General features: G+C 52.0%; 1 protein-coding gene across 1 annotated transcript in view; it reads right to left on the minus strand.

The window, feature by feature from the left end:
- The window catches only part of PPP6R2 (protein phosphatase 6 regulatory subunit 2), a 51,161-nt gene that overhangs the window by 4,482 nt on the left and 31,128 nt on the right, over positions 1-15,551 (minus strand). Inside the window, exons 16-22 of the mRNA XM_034430084.3 lie at positions 15,260-15,357; positions 14,438-14,495; positions 12,029-12,168; positions 9,964-10,130; positions 8,289-8,451; positions 7,138-7,217; positions 6,194-6,401 (exon numbers count right to left, since the gene is read on the minus strand). Of these exons, the coding sequence (XP_034285975.2) occupies positions 6,194-6,401; positions 7,138-7,217; positions 8,289-8,451; positions 9,964-10,130; positions 12,029-12,168; positions 14,438-14,495; positions 15,260-15,357 (914 nt within the window). The remainder of the gene's footprint in view (positions 1-6,193; positions 6,402-7,137; positions 7,218-8,288; positions 8,452-9,963; positions 10,131-12,028; positions 12,169-14,437; positions 14,496-15,259; positions 15,358-15,551) is intronic.

Genomic DNA, 15,551 nt, shown 5'->3' on the forward strand with positions numbered 1-15,551 from the left:
CCTCCTCTTTAAGCGATTCCTTGCCCGGATGAAACTCCGGATCAGAGGTGAAACGCTCCCGGTTCGGACCGGATCGCCCAATCCGGTAGCGATGTTGGCGGGTGGAGAACTGGTAACAAAAATCCCTGCGCGCCACCGCCCCCCCCAACCATGCCAAGCTGAGCCGCACGATCATCAGTTTTTTTTTTTTTTTTTTTTACTTTTACTTTTAAAAGCATTTTTTCTACAACCTCTTCTGATGAAAAAATGCTTTTAAAAGTAAAAAAAAATGCCTCTGATGATCGCGCGGCGCAGCTGGGATTGTCAGAGAGGCTTTTCAAAGCATTTTTTTCTGCAACCTCTTTGGCTGAAGAGGTTGTAGAAAAAATGCTTTGATATGTTACCAAAAAAAAGTTGGCCACACCCATCCAGTCACATTACCCACCACCACCACGCCACGCCCACAGAACCGGTAGTAACAAATTTTACATTTCACCCCTGCTCCGGATGCTCTGATGGCGCTTCTGGAGGTGACAGCGGCATCTCCTTCCCCCAGTCTGGAAGGAGGAGCGGGACAGAAAGCCTGAGAAGAGGACGAAAAGCTGGCTCTGAGGTTAATACCTGCCGTACGAACAAATTTAAGCCCAAGAAGCTCCCCTCCTGCACCAGGATCAGGGCCTCTGAGGCAAGGGAAGATGTCTTGGTCAGCCGAGCCCAGGCTCCTCCAGGGTCAATGCGCTGCCGTCTCGCCTGAGCATTAAACTTGGCCTGTTTTCTAAAGGGCGGTTCTGTGACCCACACGGCAGCCCCACAGCTCTCTTCCTGGGGTGCTGGGGTTCCCGTCAGCTGAAGCAGCTGTGCTGCTGACGGTCGCACTTCCCTGGTGCAAGCTTTAACCTCCTGGAGATCGCAACTGACCCTGAAGCGTGATCAGAAGGCCCCAATTCCTCCATCCTGCCCAAGGGCAGCTTAACGGCTGGCCTAACATCCAGGGTGGGTCAATCTGCTCAGACAGGGTCTTGGGACGAGGCAGGCAGAAGGGCAATTGTTTTCGTCACCTTAGCATGGAAGACAGAGGGCAGGCACAAGCCTTTGCCCAAGAGGCGGTTGTGGGACTCTTCCTAGGTTGAAATCGGCTGGCAAACCAAGGAAGTGAATTGTGGGAAGGAAGTTTTAATGCTTGTTTGCAGGGGAAAAACAGAACCTTAGATACTGAAAGAACAAAAATCCCAGCCAGGGTTACAGTCTGTTAATTCAGGTGGCTCCAAGCACTGGGCCTGAAGAGAGGGAACCTTGCACTTATTTGGGGACCCATCTGGGTGTTGTGCCTTGTCAAGTTCCTCCCATCCGAAGGCTGGAACCTGAGACGGGAGAGGCGTATCCTCGCATCATTCTTCTCCTTTTGGCCCATCAGCAGAAACCTAGCCAAATAACTCACTTATGCATGTGGTGAAAGCACCTCAGAAGGCCGGCAGTGTGGGCGCAAGACTCCTTTGGCCGTAACCGGCTGAGATCTGGTGGCTGAATCTCTCCTGGCTGAGCGGCTCTGGGGAAGCCAAGAAGCTGCCTGGCCTGGATGCCAATAGGTTGGCTGGTCCAAGCAAGAAACATCTGAGGGAATTAGATACTATCAGAATCAGATTCACTCCCTGTCCTTGCAGGAGTCTCAGGAACCTGGAGATGGGTGAAAAAGGGGCAAAGGTAGGAGGACATCTTGCAGCCAGGTGGCGCTGAGCACTGAGCACCAGAGGTGGTTCTCTGCTCCATAGGTTGGGAAACTGGATGTGGTTTCACCTTCCAACCAGTCTGGGTTGTGAGCTTCACTGCTGGTCTCCCAAACGTCCAGTCTCTTGAGAAGAGCGGAAGCTCCAGGTGGTTTCAACTGAGCCAATCCAACCATGCCGTGGTTCCCTAGACTGGTTACGTTTTGCTTGGCCCAGCACAACAGCCTGCCTTCTTCCTTCATCGGCTCCCTTGAGGTGCGTCCTGCTTCCTCCTGATGTAGGCTTATGAGGATCTGAGGTCTTAGGACATCTTGACACGCAGCCGGAGCGAATATGCTGCTCAGTTCTAGGACTTTTGGTGGGCCTTCTGCTTCCCTCAGACTCTGTTGGGTGCTTGGCCCAGACCCCGTGCCTACCCTCCTCACATTGGCACGGACCAGGTCAAAGAAGCACATGTCCCAGCTCTTGGGAAAAACCCCCAAGAGTCTTTCACTGGTGAGGAGGCTCCTTAGGAGGCTCATAAGGTAAATCTAGGTCATTGAACTCAGGAAATCCGAGGTTATTGAGCTCCAGAAGGCTATGTTCTGAGCTAGGCTTCCCCAGCAGCACCAAGCCGAGTCCTCGTCCCGATAAACCCCTTTCATTTAATTTACAGTGAATTCCTCTCCAGCAAAGTATTTCCTCTCCCACAGTCTTTCAAGATAGTTCACAAGTACCGACCTTTATCAGGCTTGGAAAGTGGCCAGGCCGATATCTTTCAGACGCCGCAATACTTGGCAAGAATGCAGTAATGAACTAATTGCCTCCTGCAAACTCCACTCCCCTTTTGCTCCTCTTTTATTCCCTCTGGGAGGGGCCATTCATCGTTCACCTGTGACCTTACTCCCAAGTCGACCCTTGTTCTTTAGCTGTTCTCTTCATCTGACAACTCTGCACATGTGCAAACTGGGAACAGGCTCCAGCTGTTTGATTGCCTAACTGACGTCTGACTCCAAAGGCAGCTGATAACTGGCATATGGCTCTGGCTCCCTCTCTGCCTCCGACGCAGAGCCCTCACCAGAGCCTTCCCCAGACTCCAGGATTGGCCCATGTTCCTCCCCAACCTCCTCACTGTCCAAATCTGCTGCCAGATACGCTGGCGGGACACAACAGGGGAGAAGCATCTGCCAAAAGGCACTCAAGCGGCAACTAGCCCAGGGATCAGCAATCAAAAGTCTAGGATAGGCAGTGAAGGAGGCTATCAGTCCATGAACACCAACGGAAGCCCTGCCATTTTCAGAATGGATGAAGGGGACCCACCTGCTGTGCCTGCTGCATGTTTTCCTTTCACGGGAAGAAAGAATATCTATGTTGCAATGTGTTGGTGGAGATGACCTTAGATGAGGAGAACCAGTTTGATGTAGTGGTCAAGGTGCTGGCCCAGAAACCAGGAGAGGAAGACTTCTATTTCTGCCTTAGATAGCCAGCTTGGTGACAGCTCACCTCACAGGGTGGTTGTTGTGAGGAAAATAGGAGGAGGGAGACATATTGGGATGTTTGTGGTCTTGAGTAGTAGCTGGGTGGGGGCATGGAAGTGGGATAAAAATGTAAAAATAAAAATCTCAAAGAGAGGACACAGTTCTTCACTGGATATCTTCAAACAGGCTGGATGATCATCTGTCAGAGACATTTGTAAAGTACTAAGCAAGAGGCCAAAGCTTTTGGGGCAGAGACCGGGTGAGTATCAGGGGGTCCGAGGGTCTGGTCTGGAATTCTGACAAGAGCTGCATGGAGACCAGGCCACTTCCCACATCTGGAATGGCCCCAAGGTGGGGCCTATGTGTGGGTTGAAGAATGCCTTTGCGTTCCTCAACCAACCCAGGTCCACAAGAAGTCTACCTCGCAGGGCTATTGTCCTTCTTCCTTACTTGTTCCATGAGTGTTGGCTTAGTAGGGGTCCTCTAGTAGGGGTGCAGATAGATTCCCTAGGATCCAAGATGAACTGCCCTAAGCACCATCATCTTCATGAATAGTTTGAGAATTGACAGAATGGAAGAATCTTCAACTATGAGAGTCCTGATTTGGAAACATTAGGAATGTCCAGTACGGTGGATTGGAGGAGCATTTAACCACTGAGGCCAGCTCTTTTTCCTGGAAGCATCCTAGAATGGATCTCAGATCCCCATCTGGTGTCGCACACTCACTTCTGATTCAGGATCGGGCATCATATCACGTTCCTCTTTGAAACCATGAAGAATATGGAATAGAAACCTGAAAGAATTTCTTGCCTCTTGTGACCAGCCAGAGAACACTGCAGGTCGATTGGTCTCCTTTGGTCACTTTTGAGACCAGTCGATGGAATGAAGTAAGCCTGGTGAGAATCCTGCACTATGGCCAGACCAAGCAGCCTTTAGGACTTTGGGCAATAAACGGATCCATCCATGGGCATAGGCAAAGCCTGTGTTAGCCTCCCACCCACAGGGCAGCGGCTTCTCGGGCCTTTCCCCCAGAGGGTCTCTGCTTTCGTTGGTCCCAGTGTTTTGCTCACAGATGAAAGCAAGCTCAGCCTAAGGTTCCGCTCACTTTGCCCTACATTTATCGGTTAAAGGTGTCGCTTCCTTTTTTTCCTTTGGTTTTCAGGTGCAGCTCAGCTAAGGGCTCTCTTGTTCAAAACCTGGCCCCTCTGAACATATGCTGGGGCCGCGCGGTCTTGGATTTGGAGTCTATGGGGCAGTTCTTCAGCCCCAGTGGCTTTCTGGTGGCCATCGTGCCTTTGACCCAGAACCAAGCACCGTTAAGACCAGCGTCCGCTGTGAATGCCGGGCTCTTTCGCAGTTTGCTCATCCTCTGTCCGAGTTCCTTCCGTCCAGATACACTGAGCTTCAGTAAAAGTTCCTGCGGGATCTGAGGTAGTGAGGACGACCCTGCGAGGAGCACTCTGATCGCTTGAGCTCTGCCGCCTGATGGCGTTTTTATTTGTCTGACCTCCGGATGTTGACAGTCCTTATTTATTACATTCCCCAACAGAGGCATCTGCCAGGGAGGGGCCAAGGCCGTTTGCCCAGAGTCACTACTGTAGTGAGACAGGCAGCGTGCAGGTTTGATTACTAAAAATAAATACGTACAAAGATGGGAGAAAGGACAGCCAGTGGGGAGCCACCCTTCATTGCTCCAGAGACCCCCGATCCTGCCCCCATTGCTATATGTTCTGAGGAAGAGACAGCATAAGGTGGGTGTCATGGCCCATTCATAGGGCCAAGCAATTTGGATGCCTTGAGACCTCCTAACTTTCTAAAAAGCTGGTGGGAAACTAATTCTCACAAGAGACATCAGGTGGAGCGGGGCGGGGGATAGTCACTTGTCTGCTTCGGCTTTACCTGGTCCCTTGCTGATCTTTAGAGGAGGTGCCAGATGGGGACTGGGCATCCCTCACTTGCTGAAGTGACTGGCTCCACAGACGGTGCCTTGAGGTTCAGCTCAGGAAGGCAGACTTCGGGGCCTCCATTCCTCCCCCGCATCGCAGCTCAATTCAGTTGGGGGGAGCCAAGATGGGGGAGGGTGGGCGCACTCCAGGACCATCCCTAGAGAAGCAGCTTCTTGTCCTGGTCACCTGCCTTGCGGCCAGTGACTTTACAAACAGATCTGGCCAACGTCTCGGGGGTGGGGGGGAACCTTCAACATATCCCTGGATAATGGCTTGCTGTCATTTACTTGATGCCGGGGAGGGAGGGAGGATCTTCTGAGGGGGACCCAACGGGGTGTTTTCCCTCCCTCCTTGCTGGGTGATGCTACCAGCCCCGCCTGGGCTGGCCCAGAGGCTGCCTACAACCCCTCTTGACCAAGGACATCAGAGCAGGGCCAGGTCTATTCTTGCCAGAAAACTCAGAACATGAACTAGTTCTACACGGAAGCCCATTCAACTTTTAGGGGCCATGAGAAGCAAAGACATTTACTAGCCTCTACCCTCCCCCCAACCCCCAAAAACTCTGGCCTGATTGCTTACAACTCTTCTTCAGGGATGCCCCCTCACACCCACATCTGAGAAACAGGAAGGGATTGAGGCTGCCATGGCAACGCTTCGGGTGGAGAGGAAGGATGAAAGGGAAATTAGACTGGGGTGGGGGGTAGGGGCTTTTCCATATCCTCCTGGGGTTCCACCTCCACTCTGGACCTGATAAGAGTATTAGCATTTTCTACTAGTTGTAGACAATTTATTTATAAAACGCAAGGGGAAAAAATTAAGTTCCCAAGTGCTTCAAGGGTCACAAATGACTTTTAAGAGCATTGAGGCTGCTGGGCGACATCGTTCGTTCAACTTACAAGCAAAGCCACAACGAGGCTTTGCCTGTAAATGAGCTTCTGGCGCCAGGTGAGGCCCACGGATGGCACCCTTCCCTTCTCCTGCTTTGGAGGGCTTTCCTACACCCGCCCTCCCAGGCTTCTCTGTGCCACTGCCCAGGCATCCAGAGGGGGGTCTTTGGGCATTCGCCCCCAGCTAACCACTTCCGCACCTGATGAAGAGGGCCTTTTCGTTCTTAGTGTCCACAGTCAGCAGGACGGTTTCCTGGCCTGAACCTGTGCTGATGGTTTCTGTGACCACACTGGCCACCTCTTCCTCTTCCTCGCTGTCTGAGCCGCCAGAGGAGCTGCTGTCTGAAGCAACCAAGGGTGCTTTCCGTGCCACGCAGACGTTCCAGGCGCAAGGGGAGGCAGCCTTTGCTGTACAAGGAGAAGCACGCAATGCCTCATCATGCAAGCCTTTCTCCCGCAGGTCAGCGCACCAGGCCGCATGTGCCCAGGGCCAGCTCTTTCGTGCGTCGCCTTAAAATGAGGGAGACCCGTTTGCCAGCTGACAAACTCAAATCCTCCTAAGAAACGAGTGCTTGAGCATCAGAGAGATATGGCAGGGCCAGCCGTGTCAGCAGCCGTAAGGGAGCTGTCTCGGTGGGGCCGAGGCAAGCCCGGTGCCCAATGACAGGGAACCCCGGGCTAAGTCTCACCTCTAATGCCTTGGCCTTCTTTTCAAGCCATTTTCTTTCCACTCAATAACCTTTCCTGGGAGATACTGGCAGCGGTCTAAATTTCTGCCACACCTTGATTAAATCTACACCAGTGTTAAATCTACATCAAAATATAGCCCAAATTCCTGAGCTGCCAACTGGTGAAGGCAAAGGGCTATTATAGCTCAGGTAGGTTCCTTGCCTTCTGCAACAGGCAACAGGGCCAGGGGAGAAAGGGAGGCAGGCAGGCTGGCCAGCGGGCAAAGCTGGCGGTGGGAAGGGAGGTGGGTGGGTCTTTCCAGCAGAACTCCCAGGGAGGTATGGCCTTTCCCTTCAGAAAGAGAGACTCCCGGCACAAGGTAAACCTGACTACCGCCCCTCCCCCCAAAAGGCCTGCAGAATTTCCCTTCCCTCCCTTGTTGGAGTGACGAAAGTAGGGGACAGTGGCCACTTACAGTTCTCGTCCTGGCTCTGCCCGGCACTTCCCTCGGAATCATTATCCACAGGGGAGCTACACCTGGGAGCCGCTTCGGAGCTGGAAGGGAAAAGCCGGTCTCTCGCTCGGGCCAAGTGTTTCTGGCCCTGCGCACGACCCCCGGGCCACAACCCTGCAGCAGCTCCGGGTGAGGCACTCTGGGCAGCCTTGGGGAACAAAATGCCTCCTCCCCCACCGCCTCCCGCAGTTCTTTTGCCACAAGTGAGAGACAAAATCTCTGCCTGCACTGCTCACAGGGCAGTCATTCAAAGGGAAGACTCGAGACGGCTGCCTAGGCCCTCGGCTAGGGGTCTTTATTGGGAAGCCCCCTGCGAGGGCAATGGGGCTTTGCCTGCTTCCACTTCTTCAGCCCCCTCCTCTCTTTGCCCCAGTTGCCCTCACCTGCCCCACCCAGAGAGGAAAGGAGCGCCCACGGGTGGCAAGACATGCTGGTTCACGCTTCTTCCCTTGCCTTATCATTGGCATCCTTCAGTCTCAAGAGACTATGGTGTCGTGCTCTGGAAAGAGGTCCTAAAACAGCATCTAGTGTGACTAAAACACTAGACTGAACAGCTGCTGAAATGCAGCCCCCAAGACTGCGCTTGATCCCCCCTGAACTGAGGGAAATGCCCAGAGGGAGGGGAGAGAAAACCACGGGGTAGCCAGGAGAGGCGAAGGCTGGAAAAGAGGAGGCATTGAGACGGGGGTACACATTGGCTCACCCTTCCTTTGAATCAACAGCTGCCCCAATGTAATCTTTTGGACACTTTCACAAGAAAAGCAACCCAAAGGTTTACCCCAAGAGGATCCGAAGGAGGCCAGGATCTGCCTTCTAGCTGCTTCCAGAGTTTCAGAACTGTTCCCACGAAATAGATCCCCCTGCCAGGATTGGCCCTGAAGGTGCCATGTTTTAGCTAACACCCAGAGCCGCCCAACGTTTCAGAATACGATGCCCCATCTAGACTGGCACAAAGAAGGACGGAGGGGCCTCCACACCATACCCCCTCCTCAGTTTTGGAGCACCCCTGAATTCCTTCCAGGGAACAACCCTCTGCGCCTGGCAGACCTTCCCGACCTGAGCCTTCTGGGCCTGCCAAGCGGGTGTGGCCGGGTATCCTCCTGGCCGCTTACCAGCAGAAGGGTTGGAAGTCCGGGAACTTGGCCCAGCCTCGCTCTTCGGGAGCCTTCGTGCCGGGCGTTACGGAATCCCACACGCTGGACCCGATGTCTGTGGCCACCCAAGAGGCCGGAGGCTTGGACTTCACGGGCTCAGCGGCCATCCTCCACCCAGACCCTACAAGACACAAAGGCCACGGTGCTGCCATGCAGGGGCCGCAGTGGGCAGCGACTCCATCGGGCAGCCCAGGAGAGCTCAGTTGCCAGAAAGGATCCCCACCCCTCCGCCTAGTGCAGAACAAAGGCTGCCTTCGGATGAGGGGCTGGGGCTCTGCCCATCCCACAGACCCAGCAGCTCTCAAGTGAGAGGGAGGAGGAGAAGGAGGAAGACGAGGTTCACAAGTACTCAACTACATCTAGGGCATTTCTCTGGCTACTTTCAAACACTCAAACACAGACAGGGATAAGACCTCTCCCCCAATCTGGAATATGGGAGGCCAGCCAGGGTCCTTTCCAGACCTCTTGCCTCACTCTTCACCCTTCGTTGTTCTGCGCAGCCTCTTTGGCTGCTTAGTTCATGTGCTCCCTGCTCCCGGCTGAATGCCATCCCTCAGGATGCTCTTTGGCCAGGATGTGACCCTCTGCCTGGCTCCCAAGACTCTGGCCAAGGGCCTCAATGCTTACCTCAGAGGACCGCAGCAGCCACATCTGGGTGATTGTGAACAAGGGACGGGCAAAGATTGTGAGTTCAATGGTGAGGCCAGGGGGCGTAAGAAGTCAGCTGGATGTGTTTTACACACCAAGTTTCTTAAGATTCATAACAAATGCCTTGAAAACCGTTCATAATTCTGCATCATTCTAAGGGTGTTCATTGCAAAGGGCACGGCTAAATGTCGTGGAGATTCTCCATCATCCAGATCATGCTGGTCACAAAGATGCTTTTCCAAAAGGCAACTGGATGTTCTTGGTTTCTCTCCTTGAAGATGTTTCGCTTCTCATCCAAGAAGCTTCTTCAGTTCTTCTTGGATGAGAAGCTAAACATTTTCAAAGAAAATAACGTGAAAGTCCAGTTGCCTTTTGGAAAAGCATTCTAGGAACTTGAAAATTACATGCTTGTTTTGATAGCTCTTGTCTTCACTCTTTCTTAGAAAGCGCCTCACAATTAAGCCTAAATCCAGGCTTCAAGCTGGCAGAAATGGATTTCCAGTTTTCTGAAGTTTGTAAAGGAAGGTTGGACAACCACAACACTCCAGGGGCACTAACTGCTAGGGATCACTGAGAAAGTGGGGAAAGCAGCTTCCATGGTGAACGGGCAGGCAAGTGCAAACAAACCCTCTGGAGGCCATGGCTCCCATCTTGGGACTGCAAGGGGCAGACATCTCCATCAAGGGCCTGGGGTGGCCCTGTGCGCACAAACCCCACGCACCAGTGTCAACCGGTCTCCCATCCAGGTACAATAAGCAGGCGGCCATGTTTGGCGAATTCAGAGGAACTGAATGAAGGCAGGTGGGGGATCTTGCTTTGATTGACAGTCGATAGTTCTGGGGTCCCACTCTCAAAAGCCTTCAACCTGGCAGCCCTGAGAAATAAGAATTCTGTACAGCCACAGTAAGGATCTGCAGGGTGTAGCCATTCTGAATGTGTAGCAAATGCCCCCGAGATCTGGCTACGGTCCCCCAAATCTCATTACCTTCAGAAGAGGGATCCGTGGCCTGGTTTTCTGCCTTCCAGGGATCCTCAGAATGGGCAGCTGTCCCCTTCTCAGCCTCCTCTTCCCCAGAGTCCATGCAGCCATCATGTTCCCCGTTTTCTAGGCTACCTTCGCCTGAACCTTCTACAGAATGAAGTCCTCCAAAGCTAAAATGACCCGGAAACAAAAGGATAATAAGGAACTGCACAGGCGTGAAGTCCTCAATGGAACTGCATCTACATGGAGAGAAGTATGCAGTGGAGTGCCCCAAGGCTCTGTTTTAGGCCCAGTACTCTTCAACATCTTCATCAATGATTTGGATGAAGGGGTAGGTGGGGAACTCCCCAAAATAAGGCCACATTTGGAATCCTGCATCCATTTTTGGTCACTACAATGTAAAAAAGATGTGGCGACTCTAGAAAGAGTGCAAAGAGGAGCAACAAAGGTGATTAGAGGACTGGAAGCTAAAACCTAAAGAACTGGAATTTTCTGGAATTGGGTGTGCCTAGTTTCATGAAGAGAAGGACTAGGGCAGGGATGGGATTCACTTACTTTCCCTACCGCTTTGGAAATGTAAGCGCACCCACCCGCTCACTTCACTCACACACGCCCCATCGACACATGCACCCGGCCTCCCACGCATGCGCTTTGCTGCCACGCGCACCTTCCGCGCATGTGCCTGGCCTGAAAAACCTGCCTAAATAGCACGACTTGGAGCGGGCCATCCGCAATTTCCACTACCGGTTCGGGCGAATCGATCTGAACTGGTTGAATACCACCCCTGGACTAGAGGTGACATGATAGCAGCCTTCCCATATCTCAGGGGCTGCCACAAAGAAGAGGGAGTCAAACTATTCTCCAAAGCACCTGAGGGCAGGACAAGAAGCTACGGATGAAAACTAATCAAGAAAAGAAGCAACTTAGAACTAAGGAGGAATTTCCTGACAGAACAATTAATCAGTGGAACGTCTTGCCTGCAGAAGTTGTGAATGTTCCAACACTGGAAGTTTTTAAGAAGAGAATGGACTGTCATTTGTCTGAAATGGTATAGGGTTCTCAGCCTGAGCAGGGGGTTGGACTAGAAGACCTCTAAGATTCCTTTCAACTCTTCTATTCCATTCTATTCTATTGACAAGCATGGCTAGGAGTTCTTGAGTTTTCAACCCACAGATCTGCCAAAGCAACTGGGGGGGGGGGGGAGAGAAGCATGGTCTCCCTCCTCCCAGTTCAGAAGCTGCAGAGAGAGAGGCAGGATGATGGCAGCATCTGCAGAGCTCCACAGTTGGAAGGTGGGCAGCTGAGCAGCAGAGGCATCCAAGGAAGCTTTTTTTGGCAGAGTTCAACTTTGCCTGTTGTTCCCTTAAAATCCATTCAAGGTTTGCCCCAGAGGGCAGAAATGGGCATGAACTCCTCTATATTGGGGCATGGGAGCCTGCCTGCCCTGCCTAAGATAAGTGACTCTAAGCGGTTTAAAACAACATTACATTTCCCACATCTTCTTTCTTAGGATCCCATTCAACTTCTCCCAATCAGAACCTTCTCGGTCTTCTCTTTCCTCTTGACCAGCTTATTTTTCTTCAAAAAATTGCAGTTTTCATTCATTCCCTTTATATGACCAAACCATCTCATAGTATTTATTTGATTTACATTTAAAAAACACTCATTGGCTTGTCTCACTCAATCAGGCAGGGGATGGGTGCTGCAGAGCTTCTCTTCTCTGCCCCCACTCACCCACCCTGTAGAATATCCCCCCTCCAGTGGTGAGCCCCTCCCCCCCGCTCTCCCAGACCTGGTTCTGCCGACTCTCGTGGGGCTTGTTAGGGCCTTCAAGATCCCTTCCCCATCGTTTTTTTAACCTTTAATTATTCTAGCCTTGTTATAACTGCCTTTTAGTAAAATGCAATCTTTTTTACATGGCTCTTATGTTTTAGATTGTATCACCACCCAGAGTTGCTGCAGTGAGATGGCCAGTCTCTAGCTTTGCTAAACAAGCAAACCCACCCCTAGACCTAAATGCACCCTCTTCTTCCAGCTGGTAAGGGGAAATCTCCAGCTTTCATTTTACCGTGACCTTGACTTGACTTGGGCTGCGTAGTTTGTGTCGTTCTCCTCCCAAATATCCTCCTCCTCCTCTTCCTCCTCCTCGCTGTCATCAAATTGCTGGATGCGTTCACTGCAGCAGGTTTCAAAGAGGGATGCACTGGCCTAGAGCAGAGACGAACACCAGCTCAGCCCAGGAGATCTTTCCTTTGCCGGCAACTGGGAGCAGACCCAGCTTGAGACAAGGAGGTGCTGGAGGTCCTGGAGAGGACTGCGCCCGTGCTGCCTCTCTTCTCCCATTGCTCCCCCTGGTTTCCAGGGGAGCTGAAAATGGCCAGGAGACGCCTAAAGCCTCCCCGGAGAAAGAGGAGGGACGAAGCCAATCGATCATCGGTTTCACGGCAGGATGAGCAGCCAAAACGTCGGACCTTTCTCTGCTTTTGCTATGTCCAGTGCTGCCTGGCAGCCCCATTTAGCATCTCCTGTTCTCTTTCCGATAAAGGGGACTCTATAAAGTTTACCTTCAGGGCTGCACCGAAGAATTTTCAGTGCACCTGTTGGACAAAACCGCTCGGATCCGCTCTCGACTGGAGACTAAGAGTGGCTCCAGCAGGTCCACGGGAGACGCCTGCAGACTATTTTTACCCACTAACAGCCTGATCTTGTTGGACTCAAGGAAGCGGCCGGGGTCTTTGGGACTGTAAACGGGACCACCTGTAATTTACACATCCAGCGCACAATTGGAGAGGCGGTCCTCTTGGACTCAAGACTCCTGCTCAAAGAGGAGAGGGCAGTCGTGGCTAGGAGGGCCTTTCCACAACTTCATCTTGTGTGACAGTTATGCCCTTTCCTGGATTGGGAAGCCCTTCCTTCAGCCGCTCATACTCTGGGTCATCTTCCACATGGATTGGTGGGAGGAGGTCTACAAGGGGTGACCCTTGAAGAGTTATCCAGAAGCTGCAACTGGTGCAGAATGGCATGGCACCAGCCGTCTTTGGTGTCCCAAAGGATATAAAGACCTCTGCTACACAAGCTGCACTGGGTGCCAGTTTGCTTTCGGGTCCAATTCATTAACCAAGGCGTCACCTTTAAAACCCTTCACAGCATGGGACCAGATAACCTGAGGGAAGCATCTCAACCCAATTACATTGTTCTGTCCCTCCCCATAAGGTATGTTTTGACTGGCAGGGTGGTCCAGGAAGACAGCCTTCTCTGCTGTTCCCCCTGCCCATGAACACTTCATCCTGAGAGGTGACCCTCCCCTCCGCCCTGCCCATCTTCTGTCCCTTCAGAAGTTTGAAGACCCCACTCCGCTGACTTGCATGGGGGGCCCAGAGAGGAAGGAGCAAGCAACCTTGGTGTTGGCTGGTGTTATGAGGATGTTCTATCTTCTAAATGTTTGAATTCTTTCAAGTTTTAATATCATAACTCTTTAACTTTTTAAATTGTGTTTTTAACTTGTTCTTACTAAGGCTTTTATATTATAGTACCTTTTTTTATTGTAAATCATCCAGAGCCACTTAGGTGACAAGGGTGATGTTGAAATGTGATAGATTTTGATCACTAAGCAGCGGGATTATAAAACGGTCCCAGTTGCCATTGGAAACTGAATCCCAGAGCTGACAAGTGAGGCAATCTATTGCCAGCTCCTCACAACCAAAGTCAGTGGGGGGAAGCTGCGTGTCCTAGGCAGGCAGGTGGAAGCAGCAAGGAAGCTTGCAAATGGTGATCATCATGTGATACTTGGTCACACGTGTGAATGGGCACCGTCACCTGACAGCGAGGGTGCTGGGAGGGGCTGGAACTCACCCTGACACCATTTGTCCAGGACTATCATAATAACTTGGAGTGGTTGCTGACCGAAAGTTGAGGGCTACCTGTATTCACCTTTGAGAATCATTTGAAGAGGCCAGGCGTGCAAAGAGCAACCTGGCAGGTATTCTAGGCAGTTTTTGAGAACTTTGGCTAGCTCTCCCCTTTAAGGCCCTGAACAGAAGAAGAGAGCACTCTTCCCTGTTTAACCCTGGCATCTTTTGCTGCGCGCTGCCCAGTCGCCTCCAGAGGTTGGGCCTGCTTTGTTTGTTTATGAACAATCCTGAGCAAGCGGGCTCAGACAAGGAGCCCCCCATTCTGAGCAGGATTAATAATATGCCACTGCTTCCACCACTCTACAAGGCGGGGTGGGGGGATGGGCTTTCTCACTTCTGGATCCACAGAGGAAAGGAAGCACACGCAACCCCTCGGGAACAGAAGGGACGCAAACAGGGAGCACCATGAGGCAAGTGTGCCATAGGCCTTTCCGCACGACCTCCAGGCTGCTGCTTCACAGCACCTTCCCTGGAGTTGAAGGGGTCTTAAAATGGTTCAGTGCTGCTTTCATGCCTCTCATGCAGCATTTGCAATCCCCGAGTTGCTGGCGTGCTGGACTACTTACACTGTCATCATCTACATCAATGCTGAAGTTTATCTCTGTGATCCGGTCAAAAGGGGCGCTGGAATAGATGGGAAAAAAGGCCATGAGGGGCTGCTTCCAGAAATGCCCGTGAGAAACCTGTGACGAGGAAGGAAGCCCCACGGATTGTGAAGGTGGAAGATCTCCTACTTCCACTTCCTCCGAAGCGCAAGAAAACCAATTAAGTCACACCCAACCAGCCTCTATGCAGATCCTCCAAAGACGGGGAACTCGCCATTTTCCAAGTAGACGGTTCCATCATGCACAGATCTTACTCTGAAGGGAGGTTTTCCTGATAACAGGCTTTAACACACACTGGGAAACCTTGGTGGCGCAGCGGACTAAAACTGCTGTTAAAGTAGCACTTAACTGCCAGCTGCCTGCAATTACTGCGAGTTCAATTCTCACCAGGCTCAAGGTTGACTCAGCCTTCCATCCTTTCGAGGTAGGTAAAATGAGGACCCGGTTTGTGGGGGCAATAAGCTGACTTCGTATAAAATAGAACACCACTTGAGGGGGGGGGGTGGCGGCAAAAAAGCCCTACTAAGCAGGTGTATACAAAAAAGTATGAAGGCTATTGCTTAAAGCATTGTAAGCCGCCTTGAGTCTCCGGAGAAGGGTGGCATATAAATCGAACTAATTACGCATGCTTATCCTCAAAAGAGCGAACGAACATCCTGGTTTCTGAGAGGGCCGGATGACCCCGATAAGAGCAGGCAGAGAAGGGGCCGAAGGGAGCTCTCCTGATGGGATCAAGGGAGCTCAGGAGGAGGATCTTGGTTGGGGGGGGGGGGGGAGACTTACTTGATGTTGTCATCCTGATCGGCAAATTCTTCATCATTAAAGCCAAACTGATCCATGAAAATGGCTGTCATCTGCTGAACCTGGTACTCGGAGAATGCCTGAGACAGAAGGAGGAAAACCGGTGACCGATTTGCGGTGCAGAGCAGCCCTCTGTGAAATCACACAAATAGGCGATGGGTCTGGTCAGAACACATTTGGGCCCTTCTATCCAGACCTAGTAGGATCCTTTGGTGGAAATCCAACCCCACCCCCACCCCCATGTACTATGCACAAATGGGCATCCCAAGCACTC

Source organism: Pantherophis guttatus, chromosome 7 (assembly GCF_059756535.1).
Source record: "Pantherophis guttatus breed Tessera chromosome 7, ASM5975653v1, whole genome shotgun sequence".
Lineage (NCBI taxonomy): Eukaryota > Metazoa > Chordata > Lepidosauria > Squamata > Colubridae > Pantherophis > Pantherophis guttatus.